This window comes from Heloderma suspectum, chromosome 2, assembly GCF_057233095.1.
Source record: "Heloderma suspectum isolate Gila_16-S chromosome 2, 16-S_ref, whole genome shotgun sequence".
In the NCBI taxonomy this organism is placed as follows: Eukaryota; Metazoa; Chordata; class Lepidosauria; order Squamata; family Helodermatidae; genus Heloderma; species Heloderma suspectum.
This window is the reverse complement of record NC_139459.1, coordinates 175,486,232-175,505,418: the sequence shown is the minus strand read 5'-3', so window position 1 is coordinate 175,505,418 and position 19,187 is coordinate 175,486,232. Positions and strand designations below refer to the sequence as shown.

Sequence of the window (19,187 nt, the reverse complement as noted above, 5' to 3'; positions counted from 1 at the left end):
AAAAAGAAAAAGATTACAGGAGCTTGTAAAATGGACAAATACCTAAAGCAGCTACAGTCTCTGGAACCTCACTGCCTATTGGCTTGATCGCATGCTGTGATGTCATGGAATGCTTATGAACATTCTAACTGCCCCCAAGTTTAAAAACAACTGTTACCAGAAAGGACCGGATTATATTCTATTTGGGTGGGGGTGTCTAGACATATCTCAGCCCCCTCCCCCATGTATTACTGACGCAATAAAACTGATGGCTGGTCAACAAATGCAACAGAAAGAGACTGAAGCGTCCTGACATGGTAGAATGGACTGTTCCACTTCACACTGTGGGTGGAGGGGCCACTTATTTTTGTTAATGCTTTGCTACATAAACAGCTCCCTTCAAGTCAAAAACCAGTACAGAAGGAAACAAACTGGGCTATAGCTTCTCTCTCTCTAATGAGGGAGGGAGGGATTTATTTATAGGGTTTTTTTTTTACATGGGGAACATAAAAAAGGGACCCCCCCAGTCCCCACATGCAAACAATCCAAACGGGAACAGTCGGTCTATTCTTCCACCAAGATTCTAGCGCTTCATTTTGGTGCGTCAGACCTCAGAAGCAGATAATTTCATCATCCTCCCCGCTTCTTTACAGGGAAAGAGAAGGGAAACAGATGCCTAGCTCTGTTCCTGTTCTAGTCAAAAGGGAACAAAGTTGCTCCACTTACCTCTTCAGACAGGGAAAAGGCGGGGATTTGCTTTGGTGCTTTTTAGACTTTGAGTTAGCTCCCAGTGTATATAAACAGGCTGCCCCAGCCTGGTGCCTGCCAGATATGTTGGACTATAAATCCCATAATCCCCAGAGAGCATGGCCAATGGAGCAGAACTGGCAGCTCTTTGTTCCGCAAAGCTAATACAGACTCGGTCCCAGGCACCCAAACATAAATACCAGAAGCATTATTGGCACAATTCTTATTGCACACACAGACACAGTTCAATGCTACTTTATTGACACTTATGAATTACAAACAGAAAACAATGTATGCACACACATATATAAAAAAGGCTCCCTCCCACTTCCAGGGCTGAGTGAATCCTACACAAGAGGGATTATTTTTGTCAGGCTTGATCACATAGGGCAAAAGTTCCTCCTCCATCCCTTCCTCTCTCAGAGGCTACGTGGGGTTGTTGCTTCTACACGCATAGTAGGTCATCCACCATTTCCCCTTTCCTGCCTTTTCCTAGAAATCCCCTATGTGTTTGCAGTGGGGAAATCAAAACAGAATGTTTCTTCATCATCTCTGTTCTGTTTTCTCCACTTCTCTTGTAGTGAACTGGGTTTTCTGCCTTTCAGGTCTCAGTTCCTGTGCACAGTGAGAGCCTGCTTTAGTTTTTCTTATCTCATTGCAGAGCAGCATCAGCAAGCACAGTCATTCTCAGGCATGGCCTAGGTTGTTTTTTATTTTAACTTTCTTTTGGGCAAAGAACTGTAACTTGGAATTTGGGGTTGTTCGGATGATCGCAGGGGTAAAACAAGCCCTCATGGCTTCTCCCCCTGCCCCTGTGCATGCTGTGCGCGCCCCCATCATTTGCATAATTACACGCGGGTTGGCCTGTCCTCCAAACCCGGTGCGTGGCAGGGCAGGGCAGGGGGGCTTTGTACCCACACTACAACCACTATTGCAACATGTGGGTAGTAGAATGGGTATGAAGCTGCCATGCGTGTTCAGTCGACACGCCAACCTGAGCTGCAGCGTGGGTAATTATGCAGATGACAGGTGTGCCCATGGCATGCGCAGGGGCAGGGGAAGAAGCCACGATGCCTTATTTTACCCCCATGATTGTCTGAGTCCAGACTTAGGGTCTGTCTACAGTACCAGATGGAAGAAGGGACAATGCATGTCACTCTGTATTTTGATGTTACGGAATCCTGAAATAAGGAATATTGTTCAACGGCGATTAGCCACTGCAGCAAAACGTCGGAATGTTGAGTGATTCTGTTCCGGGGCCAGCCAGTCAGCTGTGCTCTTTTCCAGGGTACTCCATTCCCCCACATCCACTTTTCTGTCCCCCCGTTCCCAACACTCAGGCAGCCAGCGTTCTGGGGGTATCCTGCCCCTCCTTACGGTTACCCTCAAGGCAGTTTCGTACTTCTGCAAACCTTAGGGCTCCCCCCAAGCTTGCTGATAGCTTCTTCTTGTGCTTGGATGGTGCTGTTTTGCCTATGTAAAGACCAGCACTCAGAGAACTGAGAGATTGCTATTAGTATATCGGATAACTAAACAGAACCTCCATGTACAAAGGCAGTAGACCTCTGAGTACCAGATGCTGCGGACAAACAAGAGGGGCAGGCCATCACCTCTATTCCCTGCTTCCTGTGAGCGTCCCAGAGGCATCTGTCTGGCCACCGTTGGAAACAAGGTGCTGAACTAGATGGAGCCGCCCTCTGACTTTGCCAGGGAATTCTTGCATCATGAGCAGCGGCACCCTGACTTAGAAGTAAAGGTCCACTGGAACTAGTGGTGCTTTCACATAAGTGGGTTTAAGGATAGGCATGGGTTTTACAGGGTTGCAGGAGGAACAAGGACATAGCAAGAGGCTTGGAAGGAGGGCGCGAGGGCCGGTGTCAAGGGTCGGCATGGCTGGGCACCTGCTGGGGGCCCAGGCCTCTGCAAGGGGCTCACTGTGGACCCCCACCCCCGGTCTGGACTGGCTCCTCTTCCTTCACCATTGCAACCTACTTGTTCACCTGCCTCTCGCTCTGGCCCAGGCAATGGTGGTAGTGCGAAGGAGGAGCAGGAGATGCCGAGGCCTGCTTGCTCGCTGGTGCAAGCTGGTGCAATCCCTCGCTGGTGCAAGCAAGCAGGTGTTAGCAATGTGGGGAGGAAGAGGAGCAGCAGCAGCTGACAACAATGCGGGCGAGCAGGCAGAGCCACCGAGGGAGGGGCCCATGGAGGGTGTCTTGCCCGAGAGTCCTCCAATACCTGGCGCTGGTGGGCACTAAGCCAGGAGAAGGGAAACAGGTACCGGGATATAAAATGGGAAGGGCAGTCAGAACTTCTGGGTTCCGCCCTAGGCGGGATTAGTGGCAGGGATGAAGTGGGGATCTCCTGGGTCCAGGCCAAAGCCCATCAGAGGCTAGGGCAGGGATCCTTGTCTGCCCCCTTGATTCTCTGCTTGGGAGAGGCTTCGCCGCTGGACGGTGCCGAGGGCCCTGCTGAGCCAGTGGTCCACGCAAGGAGCCTCTTTGTGTGTGGGGAATCGGGGCTCACGTTGCTCCTGTGCTTTGGTGGGCGGATCTCCTGGGAGAGGGAATTAGAGAATGGGCTGGTTAGGAAGCCTGGACTTCTGATTTCATTTCCACAAGAGCACAGGCACTCTTATCAGGGATAGGCAAGCCGGTGCCCTCCAGACATTTTGGACTACAGAGCCGGCACAGCCAATGCCTGTGGATTATGGGAGTTGTAATCCAAAGACGTCTGGCCGTTACCACCTTTTGGACTACAACTCCCATCAGCCCAAGCCAGCCCAGCCAATGCCTGGGGATTGTGGGAGTTGTAATCCAAAGACACCTGGTCAGTGCCATGTTTTGGACTACAACTGCCATCTGCCTGAGTCAGCACAGCCAATGCCTGGGGATTGCGGGAGTTGTAATCCAAAGACATCTGGCCAGTGCCAGGTTGCTTGCCCCTGCTCTAGATGAGCTCTACTCCCTCTTCCCACCCTCCATTTCTGTGCTCACACTCACTAAACGGGGATTGGAATCCATACCTTGAACATTTGCATTGAAAAAAACTCACGGTCATCCACCCGGGTTGGGAGAATGGCAGGGCTGGTGAAAGAGTGTTCTTTCGAGAGGTAGCTAATCTGTGCTAACGGGCCATGACTCATCCTCCGATGTCCTTCCCTACCCCCACCCCCACCCCCATATGAACATGCCTTCTCTGCCTTCCGAAAAAAGAAAATGAAAGCAATGCAAAAACATTTGGTGATTATGGGTGAATGAGAGCAGGGCCTGCATATACTCTCTATATGCAAACACTTGATAGTTGCAGGGGGTGGAAAAAAGCGTTCCTCTATGAAGCCCTAAATACTGTGGAGGAAGGCCTCATTTTGGGATAGTTTCCGGAGGGGGAGCCATGGCAGTCTGCTGCAGCAAAAACAGGTGCATCTGATGAGGGGGGCTATAGTCCACAAAAGCTTATGCTGGAATAAACGTGCTAGTCTTTAAGGGGCCACAAGACCCACTGTTGTTCTGCGACAAAGCACATTTTGCTCCCGCATTCCTGCTTGCCATAGCTCTATGCCACTCCCTGCCGGTAGCCAGGTAAGGTGTTGAGGGCTTGCTGTTACTGTTTAGCATGTCTGTGGTGCCATCAGTGTGTTAGGTGCTGTACCAAGCACAGAAGTTATACAATCCCTTCCTATACAATCCCTTCCTATACTTTGCATCACAGCTGGTTTGCACAAATGGCACAGTATGTGGTAAAACAGTCCCTGGGGTGTACAGTTTTAAACTGCTCTGTGTGTGTGTGTGTGTGTGTGTGATGACATTATTAAATACTCTCTTATATTTTAAGAAAAAACTCCTTGCACATAGTAAGTTAGCATGACAGGGAGAAGAGTTCTAACCTAGCCATCCTGCTCCTTATCTAGACATACTCGCCTTCTATGTGAAGGGATTTTTTTCATGGAGGAACATTCCAACTTGCAATACTCCCCCCACCCCAAATATACACCACTCTAACATCCAGGCAACGTTTTGCCATGGAAGCCAGTGTGGTATAGTGGTCAGAGTGTCAGACTAGGACTAGGGCAGGGATGGGCAATGTGTGGTCTACAACTCCTATCATCCCTCACCATTGGCTATGCTGGGTAGGGCTGATGGGAGTTGTAGGCCAAAATATCTCAAGGGCCACAAATTGCCCACCCTGAACTAGGGAGATCCAGGTTCAAATCCCCACTCAGCTGTGAAGCTCCCTGACTTAACCTACCAGTTGCCTAACCTATCTCACTGGGTTGTTGAGAGGATAAAATGGAAGGGGGATCGTGTATGTTGCTTTGAGCTCCTTGGAGGAAACATGGGGATGTAAATGCAATAAATATATTAAATAAACCATTATTTTGTGCACTCTTCCCCAATTAGGTGCCCTCCAGATGCTTTGGACTACAACCCCCATCATTCTCGAATACTTGCCATGCTGGGTGAGGCTAATGGGAATTGCAGTACAAAACACTGGGAGGGCACCAAGTTGGGGAAGGCTCCTTTTGGTTGGGCTCGCGCAAATGCTCTAAACAGCAGTGGTTAATTCAGCAACAAGGCACGTCACAATCTGCACTCACAGCCGAGTTTACTCCCTGCTCTCTTAGCACAGTGAATTGTCCAGAAGGGAAGTCAGGAGTACAGGTGGAAATGTATCCTTGGATGGACAAGACAGGGTTGCATAGAAGAAAGGGGAAGACAATGAATTGTGGGGAGGGGCTAATAGAAGAAGAGCATCAGGTGCAGCGGGCAAGCTGAGGGGCAGGGACAGCCCAAGCCATTGTGCTGCCTGAGGTGGGGCAGCAAATGGTGCCCTCCCTCGCCCCAGCCATGGTACACAATACCCAAGGCCAACCAAGCCATTTTGGCACCTGAGGCCAAAAGTCCCAGAAGCACCTTTCACCTTCCTGGCACCAAACCTGGCTATTAAATAAGAAATGAATCACCAAAGATGAATAACTTTTCATGACATCAAAAACCTGCTGCCGGAGGCGGCTGCCTCATTTGCCTAATGGTAGGAGCGGCCCTGCTGAGGAGCTCCTGGCTCTACAGTTATTTTTAGCAAAGCAGCTTCTAGTGGGGCGACTGGGAGTGGAGAAGCAGTGGGGAGGGAACCTTCACCCCTTCCCAGCCTTCTGTTACTCTGCTCCAGGTTACAAAGCCCAGAAGGGTTTTTTTTTAGCTGCTTCTCTAGATACAACATGATGGCAATACACATCATGTGTAGTGAGTCCCTGAGGTCAGAGTGATTCAAGAAAATTGTTTTTTTTGTTTTAAGTACATCAGAAATTAAATTATTTTAAGAAATGTGTCTTGAGGAGCAAGCTGGAGAAGGAAGAGGCTGTCTGAACAGAGAGGGGAAGACTATTCCCTTCTGTGGAGGAGCAGCTTGGCAGAGATGAAAAGGACAGGAGGAGGAGGAAGCAGATGGGGCAGACCAGAAGGCCATACTACATTATAGGCTGAGGGTGATTTAATAGTCATTCCCTGGAGTTGCATTTCTGTCCACTAGAGCAGCAGTCCCCAACCTTTTTTGCACCAGGCACCGGTCTCATGGAAGATGAATTTTCCATAGACCGGGGGATGGTGGTGGTTTTGCAGGCAGACTTCCAGCCACTGGAACGCAAATGGTGTCCGCATAGTGGATGCCATTTGTGTCCCTGTTCTTTGCAGTAATAGGCTACGTAAAGATTTACATAGCCTATTACTTGAAGAACAGGGACGCAAATGGCATCCGCTACGTGGATGCCATTTGCATCCCAGCAGCCGGAGGTCCGCCAGTGGCCGGAGCCAGCCGGCAGCTCTGCAGACTCACCATGGAGCGGAGCTGGCCGGGGCCGGCGAGGATTCCGGGGGGGAGGGACGGATCGCCTCCCCCCCACCGTCCCAAGGTAAGGGGGTTTCGCACACCCCTACATGGCCCAGTTCCTAACAGGCCACGGACCGGTACCTGTCCATGGCCTGGGGGTTGGGGACCCCTGCACTAGAAAATCTCCAACAGAGAATTCTCAGCATCACCACCAAATGACAATTCCCAGGATCCTTTGGGGGAAGCCATGACAGTTTAGGGTGGCCAGGTGCCCCCTTTTTTACAGAGGGTAGTTCTCTGTTTGAAGGTATCCTTGACTTGAAGCACTCTCCTGTCCAATTAGAGTTCAGAGCTCAAGAACTATAAAGTCTGCTGCCCATCCACATTTAGCACCTGGACAGCAGAGTGAATAGGCAGGTGCAGAGGTCACCTGGACACAGTCTTCCCCACTAGGGTAAGACGTACTGTATTTCTATTTATATTAGAATATTTCTTCCTAAATTTGTATCTATACATGTAAATCAGCCTTTGCAAGTGTTAGGCAAATTGCTGCCCTCTTTTGCCTTCTTTTTTGGCAAGTCATAAATGGGCACCCTATCTGGTAGCACAAAACCGATATACGTTAATTAATTAATTACATTTCTATACTGCCCAATAGCCGAAGCTCTCTTGTGATGGAGATATGCCTCTAGCATAGCGAGTTGGTGCTGAACAGAGGGAAAAAAGAGACTGTGAAGGTTTGAGGCCTACAAAGGCAAGGAAAAAGGTCAGGCCTAGAGGGCTGGAGCTTTTTTGTTGGGTATCCCTGAGAGGAGTCGTTTCATTTCCCTGGTTCACTTTCAGTTTCAGTTTCCCAATGAAGTTTCATTTCTTCAGGTTTGAAGCAATACTTTCAGTTTGGAGGGAGGAGGGCATATAAAGAGAGCCAGTAAGTGCTGAGTCAGGGAGACCAGAGCCTGAAGGAGGAGCAGGAAGAAGCAGCCTGGAGAAGTCTAAGTACAGCTAGGTAAAGGAACCTGTGTTTTGCAACTTTTATATTATGTTAATGCCATTTGTATCACTTAGCTCTATTGTGTAAATACCTTTAGTTGTGATTTGCTTGCTTTAATTTACCAGTAAACTATTGTGGTTAAGCCCTGTGTCTAGAGTGTCAATCACCCCGTGTCTACAGCCCAAACCCCATGTTATTGGGAAGGGAAAGTTTAAATGAAGGAAGGTGGGACCCTTAAGGAGGCAAGAGATCCTTAAAAAATTGCTCAGAGTGTTCAGGTCATACAGGGAACCCTGACAGAGAAAGAGAAAAGAAAGGGGGAGAACTTACGGGAGGGCTGGTGCTTGAAGGTGTCTCAGGGCAGCTCCGACGGGGGGCGCAGGTGATGACTGAAGGGCGCATCTAAAAAGATGAGGCCAGAGAGAGGAGGCATGAGCTGGAGACAGGAGGGGAGGTTGGCAAAGCAAGGGGGGTGGAGTGCTTTGCCCAGCAACTCACCTGCTGCAGCTGGGACACGGTGAGGCCTGGATCCAGCTGGGGCTTCCTCAGAGGGCACTTGTGTGGGCAGGATGGGTGAAGGGCCCGAGAACCTCTGCAAGGCTCAGCTCTGGATGTGGTGACACAGGGCACAGCAACAGGGGCTTGTGCAGCGGGTGGTGCCATCTGCTCCCGGGAGCTGGAATGTGTGAGAGACAGAGAGGAACCCTCACTTATATCCACAGAATATTTACACACTGCACGGGACCAGGTTTATTTATTTATTTATTTATTTATTTCATTTCTATACCGCCCAATAGCCGAAGCTCTCTGGGCGGTTCACAAAAATTAAAACCAAACAACACACAATAAAACAATTTAAAATATATAGAACATTAAAACCACAATATAACAATACAACCACAATAAAACCTAGCAGCAGTACAGGAATTTAAAATACAGATTTAAAACAGCAAAGATAAAAATTTAGAAAGCTAAAAAGCCTGGGAAAATAAAAAGGTCTTCACCTGGCGCCGAAAGGAGTACAATGTAGGCGCCAGGAGAACCTCACCAGGGAGCTCATTCCAGAGCCGGGGTGCCACAACAGAAAAAGCCCTCCTCCTAGTAGCCACCTGCCTCACTTCCTTTGGCAGGGGCTCACGGAGGAGGGCCGCTGATGATGATCTTAAGGTCTGGGCAGGCACATATGGGAGGAGGCGATCCTTCAGGTATCCTTCAGGTTAATTATGATGCAAAGTGTGTTCCTGCATAGAGCCATAGCCTGTTTGAGGGCCATTTGCTAAGGCCTAATTTTTGAGGAGCTCTCTCACTGGAATCTGGGCTCTCAGGCTCAGAATACAGCAAGTTGTAATAAAAAGGATGCTCTTGATCCACGTGCAAAGTGCCTTTTCTCCCTAATGTAACCCTGGCTAGGCTTCTCACACCATGGATTCATAAGTGGCTGACCTATGTATCAGGGATTTGGTGTGTATATGACCCATATCTTCCAGGATGGCTTGAACCTTGTCACTTCTTCTTCGGAGAAGAACCCCTGTCTGCAACATGGAAAGCCACATGCCTGACTGCAAGCTAGATCTCTTGAAAATTCTCTGCAAATCAGATAAGAGGGGAGCAGAGACCCTGGGCTGCTGCAGAACTTGCATGAGGAACAGTCTGGTTATATGGAGCTTATTGGATGACCTTGGGCCAGTCACTATCTCTCAGCCTGATCTACCTCACAGGGTTGTTGTGAGGATAAAATGTGTGTGTGCTTGCGCGTGCGTGTGTGTGTGAGGAGGGAACCCATGTACTCTATATGATTTCAGGCATGGGGTAGAGTAGGTTTGTCTCTGTGTACTGGAAGAGGCCAAAATCACAGAGACATGAGACCCCAGAATATGGCTCAGTGCATATTCAAGAACACCCATTAATATGGATGTTGTTACCCTGTAAGACATTTTAGTTATATTCAAAGTCAGCACCACTAATAGTATTTTCTGGGCCTAGTACATAGTTTGATCTAATCCAGCCACACTTCCCAGATTTTTAAAAATATAAATACAGTTTGCAATGAATATAAAATAGCCTATATAATGTATTCATTCATTTTACATTGGGAAACCAAAATAGAGAGATTAATGACTCACTCAAGGCTATTCCATCAAATTTTAAAATTTGCCTCATACCATTTGAGCTGGAACTATTTTAAACACTAACTTCTAGACAACTGACAGACATATCAATATGTGCGTTTAATAGGGTGACCACTTACCCATCACCGAAAAAGAGGAAATGCACCACCATAGAAAGAAGGCAAAGAGGGTGCAGATTTGCATAAAATGTGCATATGCTGATATATGTGTATCAATGCAAATTTAGAAATAATTATTATAGTTTAAAGAGACAGGCAACCATCTCACCACAGTGGGAAGACTGCGACCAGGTGCTGTTGATGGGCAAAGTCAAGGCCCAGCTCTCTCTTTGGATGGTTCTTTATCTTTAAACCAGAATTGGACTGGACAGCCCTTCAAACAGGGACCGTGTTCAAGCTGAGGACAGTCCGCTACTAGCCTTTCAAATAGAGGACCATTCTCTGTAAAGTAAGACACCTGGCCACTCTAAGTTTTAAGTAAACGTAATAAGCAAATGCCTGATTTTCAAAACAGTTTCCTACTCTTCTACCCAGAATATATGCGACAAATGTTCTGTGTCTGAAATGGATAAAGGGTGGTAATGGGTGTGGTTTTTCTCCCACTATTTCAATAGCTGTTTATCTGTGAATTGGCCAACTGATATATATCTTAGCAACTCTATGGGTCTGGGAAGTGGATGTTAGAGCAGATTAATTAATCAATTCAGAATGAATGTACCATAATCTGCTAACACTGGGGTTTCCAAGGCTTGTTTAACTATGACCTTTTTGGATTTGCCCTAGCCGAGGGCAAATCGTGTCTAAACTCAATCCCGATTCAACCTCTGGCTCTGGTCTGAAATGCTGGAGAGCTGCTGCCAATCAGTCAATATTGAGCTAGATGGACCACTGAGTTGATATAAGGCAGCTTCCTCTCACCCTAATGCCCCACATCAACCTGAGCACTGCAGGCAGCAGCTCAGAAGGGTCCGCAGTGTCGTCTTCTGTGACTCCTGGGGATGGTCCTCAGCCTCCATTCACTTTGGCTGCCCTGCTTGTGCCGAGGCACCCGAGATCCAGCCTGACTCACTGGCTCGGGCTGTGCCCATCTGCTTGCAGGCCTGAGTGCCACCCATTCGGTCCCCACCAGTCCTAGCACAGACTACTGGACTGCTGGGGGCATCGTGGCTAAAAGACTGAGCTCTGAATCAGGAAGTCTCCAGTTCAGATCATGGCTCCCCACGAACTCCTTAGACACGTCACAGCTCCTCGGCCTTGCTTAGCCAGCTCCATTTGCAATTATTAATACTGACCTACCTTACAGGGTTGTCGGACAGCACAACATATATGAAGAACCTGAACATTCCAAAAAGCATTATGCAAAACAGGCCCGGCATCCAGGGTTGGCATGGTCAGGCACCTGCCAAGGGCCCACACCCCAGCAAAGGGCCCACTGACAAGACACTGCGCAGACCCGTTCCTCCTCTTCACCATTGCGACCTGCTTGGTCACCCTTCTCTCACTCCGGCCCAGACAGTGGTGCGGGTCTGAAAGATGAGCAGCAGATGCTGCTGCCTATTTACTCGTCGGCTCTCTGCCTGCCAAGCAAGCAGGCCTTAGCAGCGATGAGAAGGCGCAGCACTAGCAGTTGGCGACAATGCTGGTAAGATGGTAGACTCCCTGCGGGAGGTCCCCCCACTGCCGGTGTCTGGCCCAAGAGCCCTCCAATAACCGGAGCCTGTACTGATGGAAAATATGCTCAAACTCTGTTCCCTGTTGGAGAGCAGAGAGCACAGCTTTCTCCCCTTATGCTACAGCGCTCTCTAGTGTGCCTCAGGATCACTCACACTGCTACAGGTCCACATCCAGACCGCCTGACTTTCGACACCCTCTGTCCCTCCAGGTTTGGGTCCAGGCTTCTCACATCCATGCTGAGCTTGCGCCGGACTGCATAGACAGGCAACCGATGCGCCGGGAGACGGCGGATCCTCTGCTCGTTCTCCAAAGAAGGTTGGCCTGGAAAGAGATCACCCAATAAAATATCTTTGTTGGCAATGTGGCAGCTAAGCGTCCTGGGCTAGGGGCATGCTTGAGATGATGAAGTTGTATTCCAGTTATGGGAAGGGCTGTGGCTTAGGATGAGGCACGAGAGCTAGAATGGATCTTCTGGAGCAGCCTGGTGTTCTCCAGATGATTTGGACTACATATCCCAGCATTCCTGACCATGGGCCATGCTGGCTGGGGCTGATGGGAGTTGAAGTCCAAAACAACTGGAGGGACCCAGGCTGGGGAAGGCTGAATTATGCTAATTATGTGTGTGTGTTTTAAGGGTCCTTCAACGTATGATTATAGTCCAACATTCAAAACATTGGGTTGGATCTAGATTTGTCATTCCATCAGCAGAAACATGCCACTTGCGGAACAGGGCTTCTGTATCCTTTCCTCCCCTCTGCAGCCCCCCCAATGCACCCTCCAAATCTGCTCAGGAGGGTAGGTGGGGCTCTGGAGCAGATTTGGAGGGTGCATGGGGGGGTCGCTGTGGGGAGGAGAGGACGTGGAAGTCCTTCCACTGAACAACGGATCTGGATCCAACCCACTGAATTTGAAATATTGCCAGATTTTACATTTGTGTGACATTTCATTTCACCTCTGCTAAAGACTGGCTGTCCTGCACTCACTCCTCTGAGCTTTAGGTATTCCACTGGATGTGCAGGAAAGAAATATAACAGGGTGGGGTGGGGTGGGGAGGGGGAGAACCAGGTTGTGCAACATAAGGAGCTTTTCCATACATCCTTACCATCCCTATTTACCAGGAAGAGCCCCTATTTTCTCATTTGTATCCTAGCTAAATAATTTTCACCACCGTGTTCCTACTTTTGCTGAACAATGGTGCTTCAGAAAATGTTTGTCAGTGTGAGATGTGAAACTTGGCAGTCTTCAGGGCTCACCTCCCTTCTTGGGGGTCTCTAAAAGTAAACAGTGCAATCTTCCGCGTGTCTGTTCAGAAGTAAGGCCCACTGAGTTCAATGGGACTCAACTCCCATAGGATTGTAGCCTGAATCCTTGGGGGGGGGGGAGATGCATCTTGCGTGCACATGGACACTTAAGGCACCACCCAGCGCACCACCTGCCGCTCCAGGCATACGCTGCACCTGCTGAAGTCTATTTTGGACTGTCGACAATTGTGTTTTTGTACTATCTATAACCGAAAGAACAAACACCATCTTGGATTTTTAATCAATGCAGACAAGGCTATTGCAGAGTAAAGTAATCCAGCTGGTCAGGGCAGCACAGGATACATGCATATAAACACACGCACACACACCATCTCAGTACCAGTAGAGCCTTTGGCAATATATAATAACATCCAGGTTAGGGTCAGGCAGGGATTCTGATTATGAAAACAGCAGTGCTACCCACTGTGACCAGGAGATGGAATCACTGGAGGGGGAGGTTAAAGCCACTCCATGCCTCCCCAGCAATCTCAGCTTCATCCAGTCACTGGGGAGGGGGAGGTTAAAGCCCCCCCTGATCCTGACCTGGGGTGCTTCCATACAGAGAGCTCCTAGCACTACCACTCAGCAGGCCTTGTGCGGCTGTTCTGCCTTGTCCCCCTTAATGGGTTTTCTGAGTTAAGGAAAAAAACACACAAAAAAACAGAAGAAGCCAGAGGAAAACAGAGGAGGGTTAGAAGATGACATTTTGTGGAGATGCTCCAGTAAAATTCCACGAATGAGGCAGGGCAATTGCGGAATAAAAACCTCATCTGGAGGCACCCCTGATGCTGCTAATAGCAGCACTGGAACTGTAGGTCTCCCCCCCCCCCCCGCCACTGCTGCTTAGCTGATGGCTGATCAGCTGGGCTGTGGGGGAAAGTGGGTGGGGCTCCCTGTGGTTTCATGGGCCAAATGGAGAGGAGCTAAGGGTCATATGTGGCCCATAGGCCATGGGTGGCCCACATGTGGAGTACAGCCTTCAGCAATATATAATAATATGCAGATTAAGTGCTCAGGCAGGGATTCTTATTATGAAAACAGCAGTGTTAGCAGCCTGCTCCAATATTCAGCTGTGAAATACTGGAGAGGCTCCTTGCCACTGTGTGTATGCCATAATTCTATAAGAGCACAGAAAATGGCCAAACTCACTCTCTGAGACTCCTCTTTCATTTAAAAGGCAAGTTTCTAAACCTTATGGTAAACAACATATGTTTGGAAATGTGGGGGCAATACCTTGTGAAATCTCTGGAATTGGAGGGGCAGCTGAGTGAGATTTCCAGTGGTTAGAAGTGCAATCCTATACATGTGTACTCAGATGCAAGTCCCATTGAGTTCAATGGGGCTCACTCCCAGGTAATGGGTATAGGATTGCAGCTCTAGTTCCCTACGTAACTCCTTAACCTTCCCCATGACTAGAAAAGCCTGAATAAATGATGCAAAAAGGTAAAAGGATTGCAGAACTAATAACGCAAAACATATATAGTATAATCATTTATATTTTCTTGACTCAGGATTTGGATTGCTTGGATGCAGAATTTTCATTCAATCATCTATTTATTTTTGTGGTGCAGAGGACACACAGCCCTTTCCATGGCCTGCCTATCTCAGTGTGGTATAGAATGAATGACCAGCAGTTCTTTGGCTAACAGAAACCCTTTAACTAGAGATGCATCCCAGAGGTTGAATCATGGGACTTCATTCAATCATGTGTGTGCCCTGCCTCAAGGAAGTTAACCACAGCTTAAGACAAAAGAAACATAATAAAAAATTGTGCTGCACCAAATTCTATTTTGCAAAAAATCCCTTTTTAAAGTGCTGTTCTTTGCTTGTTTGCAGCTGCTTCTTTGCCCAAGTGCTGGGGCTTTTTACTACTACTTTTTAAACTGTTTTTTTCTAGAGGCTCAGCCAATCAGGGACCATGCAGGGGGCAGTGCCCTCCTTTGGACTAGGCTTCCTCACAATGCCACATGGCCAATCCTATTGGCTATATGATGATGTCACATAGCCAAATCTAAGCAAGGCAAGGCATCCTGCCCTCACTCTGAACGGGTGAACAGTTTCACCCTATTTGTGTAGGTTCTCCTGAAAAACTGCCAAAAGGGGTGTGATGTTTTTCGGGAAATACGCCTGCCCCGGGAGTTCAGCTCAGCCCATACGTATTTAAAGATATATAACATGGCATTAAAATTTCTGCTACTTGCTTAAACCCAGCTGTTAAAAATAGCCCAAATATGAGAGTCTTACGCCACTTTCAGAAGAAGTAGTGTAGCATATTGGTAAGAGATAGAGTTGTGAACTAGAAAGTCCTTCAACTCCCTGCCTTTGCTCCGAATATATGTGGCCTCAGGCAAGCCATTTCCTCAACCCCGCCCCCCCCCCCGCCCCAATGTGGAGATAATGTTACTGATCAGCCCAGCGGAAGCTGGTGGCTCCGATTTCCATGGGGCAATGAATCCATTCCGGGTTTCAGTCAGAACCAGCCAGAACTCCAAATGAGCTATCCAAGGTGCTGAACCCTGTCCCCAAACTAGGTTTTGGATAGCTGCTTTAGAGTTCTGGCTGGTTCTGACTGAAACCCGTAATAGATTAACAGCCCCACCAAAATTAGAGTCACCAGCCTCCACTGGAACAACCTTATACTGTTGTAAGAGTGATGGAGAGATCCAGAGAGATGCCTCCGGAAAGGTGTGGTCAGAACGTGACTTTTCTGCCCTCTCCTCCCCTTGGCAACGTCTTGAGCTGCCTGAAAAACCTCTTCCGCGGGTCAGAGAACCTTGTTTTATGGGTTAGGCTGTGCCGTGGGGGGGAAGAGGGGGGAATCCCTTAATACTGGATAGAGGGACCTTCTGTGAGTGAGCTGAGCGACCACTCATGGTCTTATGGCTGGTACAGAAAAAGTATGCGATGCAGCCCTCTTAGGATTGTTCCACTTCAACATGCAGATCACATTCCGAATGCATATAAGTACACACTGTACTTATTAAAAATGAGCATATAAAGGAGAAGAGCCCAGTTAAACCCAGCATGCTAGCTTTCTATGTGCAGGGAGAGGTTTTTGTTTTATTTTTAAAGGAGGACCATTCAACAGCACCCCCCCCCCCCGCGTATTCTATAGTGGTGCAGTTCTAGGCAGGCTGGGCTACATCCTATTCTGAGCATGTAGTCTGGCCCCCAGGAAAAATGTCTGGGCTGAACTCTCCTGCTCTTGGAGAAGTGGGTGGCAGCATAATAGCGTTGACTAATGGTTCCTGTTCGAACAGGTATGGTGCGCGGCATTCGACACCCCTTGTGTAGGAGGTGCACATCTGGACCTGCATTTATGTGTTCCAGGATTAGCCAGTTAGTGGTGAACCTTGTTCCACATTCATGCCAGCTCTCACTTGGCTCGGCGCGCTAGCTAGCCCGTGTTCCTTTGCTGCACATTACAGACAAAGGGTTTGTCACGTTAAACGCTTTTGTGGCGAAAGCTTCATCCGATGCATGGAGCCAGCCGAAGGTAATCAGCCAAAGGGCATGATCTAGTCCGCACAAGCTTCTGCCGCAATACATCAAGCGTCACAAAACCCTGCGCTGTTTTTGTTCACTTGTGCATATAGGTTGGGTCGGATCCAGATTTAGTTCTACTTAGAGTTGACCTATTGAAATCAAACTTTAGTCATTGGTTAATTTAATTCCCACTGATTTCAGTGGGTCCCATCTAAGTAAGACTAAATCTGGATCCAACCCATGATTTGCATGCTGGTTTTCCCTGCCCTTAGGCAGATGAGAGAGAACACTTTTACTACCCAAAGGGGATTCACGCATGCACTGTTTTTCTGGGCTGAAGTCAACATGAGCATAGGGTGCTTTGCAGAGTAACAATAAAGACGAGTCCCTCTCTGCCCCGAAGAGCTTACAATCCAATATTCAACACCCGGTGCAGGAAACATCAAGGGGGAAAAGACAAGACTAACAAGTGTGCAAATCCAACAGCATCTGTAATTGTGAGTGAGGGGTGGAGGGAGGGAGGAAAGCGACATCAAAATGAGGTGAGTGCACTTCTGAATTGTGGCAAGCAGGACAATGCGCTTGAGAAACCCCCGCCCCCGCGCTCTAAAAATGCACCCGAGAAAGGTGAGTGGCGCAAAGCTAGAGTGATGGAAGCTGTGGACTGAGCTGATCTAGGTAGGCACAGCCGGGAGACCAGGGGTTGTGGGAAGGGCTCTCTGAGACCCAGTGCACAGCTGGAGTCTGCGATGGCTTTTCATGCCCTGGGGGAGCAGTTCCTGTAGGCGTGTGGTGGCAGAAGTCACAGCAGCAGCAGTCGCTGCTGCAGAAAGTCAGAGAGCTGAGCGTGTGCCAAGACTTTCCAGAACTGATCTAGCCACAGTACCGGATCGCCCAGTCTCAGGGAATCGCACCCACTTTAACCACTACCCCCCACTGTCCTTCAGCTCCCAAGGGGAGGGTTGGAAGCTGGAACCCAGAGGCTTTAGACCTGCTGGAGTCTCAGAGCACCTGGAAAACAATCCTTGCCCCCCGCACCCGCCCGCTACCAGTTCTGACCCAAGCTCTGCCATTCCATAAGCATCCTAGCCTGCACTGAAGATTGGGGATGGGGCGGAGGGGGGATGGATTTCTGGGACTCACCTTCCAAGATGTAGACCTTGAATCCGCTGCTGATGCCGGTGGTGTAGTGAAAATCAGCCAAGGCCATCACTGCTGGTGGCCCACACAGGATGGTTGTCGCTGACGCTATTTGGCTGGAAGAAGATTAAATTTGCTGCAGAATTTAGGGAGCCAAGGAGATACCAGAATCGAAATGTCTGACTAGGGGATCTCTCCCTGCTCCAGTGAAAGGTGGTTCTGAGTGTACCCCCAAATGTGTACCCCCTTTTTTCTGGAGAAAGCAGGGGGGAACACCAATTCTCCGGGACCCAACAGGGTTGTTCTTTTAAAAGTTTAATTCTCCTACACCACCTGCACCATCCCTTCTTGAACTTTTGGGTTATACCTCCGGAGGGGTGGAGCTACAATTGGCCAGTCCTGGCAGGCTTGACACCCTCCTCCCCTCTCCTGTTAGCCCCCTTGGGGCAAGTGTGTGTGCGTGCACACACTGTGTCACTCCCTTGTGGGGGCGGGGGGGAGAGAGGATGCAGTGCCCCTCGAGGAGGCAAGTGTAGAGCAGATGGCGAAGGGGAGGGGGAGATCCCAGAGGGGGACCTGTGCGTCCGTAGAGGTTCTGTTGTCGTGAATGTTTGGAAAGCAAAGGAGCAGATGGAAAGGTTGTTTTTTTAAAAGAGCTTAAATTTGGGGGAGACTCTAATTTGCTTCTTAGTGGGCTTTAAAAAAATATGCATGCTATATTCGTTTTCTTGCTGCTTCGTACGTCATGCAGTGTATCGCAATGCACGGAGCCATTTATTGCAGAAACGTGACCCAGTTTTTTAAATGTTCTCTGCATTTGTATACATTGACCGATCAAATATATAAGGGCGGATGGAAGAAAGGATGGGTGGCGGCCTTAGAGGTACATCTTGGGATGAGTGAAGAATCGGCCGCGGACGCTGCGTTAAAGCTCAGGAGAGCTTGTGAAAATGCGAAGGAAAATGATACAGAACGGGGAGGAGATGCGAGGATGAAAATCCGAAAAGTCCTGGAGTCTGCCTAGGCATAAAGGGAAGTGTCTCTTCGAGAATGACAGATCAAGGCTGAATTAATAATATTATTATTATTATTATTATTAATAATAATAATAATAATAATTCCGAGCGGAAGGCTGGGGTGCTTTTGTGTTTTTTTTTTGGGGGGGGACAAGTGGGTGTGAGACAGGGGCAGGAAAGTTTAGAGGAGGCAACAGAAGTTGCCTGGGGCGCTCGAGGGGCGCCTGTGTCTTGGGAGGCCTGTGGCCTGAGGCCGAGAAGAAGCAGCCGGCCCGCCTCGTACGTCTGTAGCAGAGGAAGGTGGTCCCTGGCTGGGGTCTCCGCGCCCCATCGCTCGGCCTCTTTCTGCTGGGCCTTAAAGGGCCGCCTGCGGGGCTGGTTCACAGACCCGGGAGACGGGCCTCGCGCACGGCCGCCGCCGCCCCGACCGCGGCCTCGCGCGGCCGGCGAGATCGGCCCCTGGCTGGGGGCGGGGCGCGCGCGCCGGCGCCGCAGCGGGGAAGGGGAGCGGCCCGCCCAGCCCGGCGCGAGCGGAGCCACGAGCCGAGTGGCGGGGCGCGTGTCGGGGCTGGCTCCCCCCACGCCCTGCGAAGCGGTCGAGCCGCATTCCGCGGGCCGCCCCGCCCCAGCCGCCGGAGGGAGGGAAGATCCCCGCGGCGGGCCTGCGCTGGAGCAGCGGGGCCTGCCTCGCCCCGCGCCTGGCGCGCCCCGTCCTGCCTCAGAGGCAGCTGTGCTGGAGGAACGAAGCCGAGCCGCGAGGGCCAGGAGTCTGGGAGTCTGGACTTCTGAGTGGACCGGGCCCGGAGCCAGCAAGTTGAGGCACAGGCAGGGGGCCTGGCCGGGAGGGAGGGAGGATTCCTGAACTTGCCCAGGTCTGCCCCGGAGGCGCTTTGGGTAGATTC

At 49.7% G+C, this 19,187-nt stretch overlaps 1 protein-coding gene across 2 annotated transcripts; it reads right to left on the bottom strand.

The window, feature by feature from the left end:
- Positions 1-965: 965 nt before the first annotated feature.
- LOC146353372 (uncharacterized) lies at positions 966-18,815 on the bottom strand. 2 transcript variants are annotated; one of them, XR_014787389.1, is made up of 6 exons: positions 17,273-17,606; positions 11,495-11,663; positions 8,039-8,216; positions 7,871-7,942; positions 1,811-3,279; positions 966-1,532 (listed from the first exon to the last, which is right to left on the bottom strand). XR_014787389.1 is itself a non-coding variant. In XM_084832235.1 (6 exons), exons 2-6 carry the CDS (start codon positions 17,337-17,339, stop codon positions 3,109-3,111), a joined length of 657 nt encoding a protein of 218 aa, XP_084688361.1. In that variant the 5' UTR covers positions 17,340-17,385; positions 18,569-18,815; the 3' UTR covers positions 966-3,108. The 2 variants fall into 2 exon arrangements, 1 of the variants encoding a protein (XP_084688361.1); XM_084832235.1 differs by adding an exon at positions 18,569-18,815 and having other exon boundaries at positions 966-3,279; positions 17,273-17,385.
- Positions 18,816-19,187: the final 372 nt, after the last annotated feature.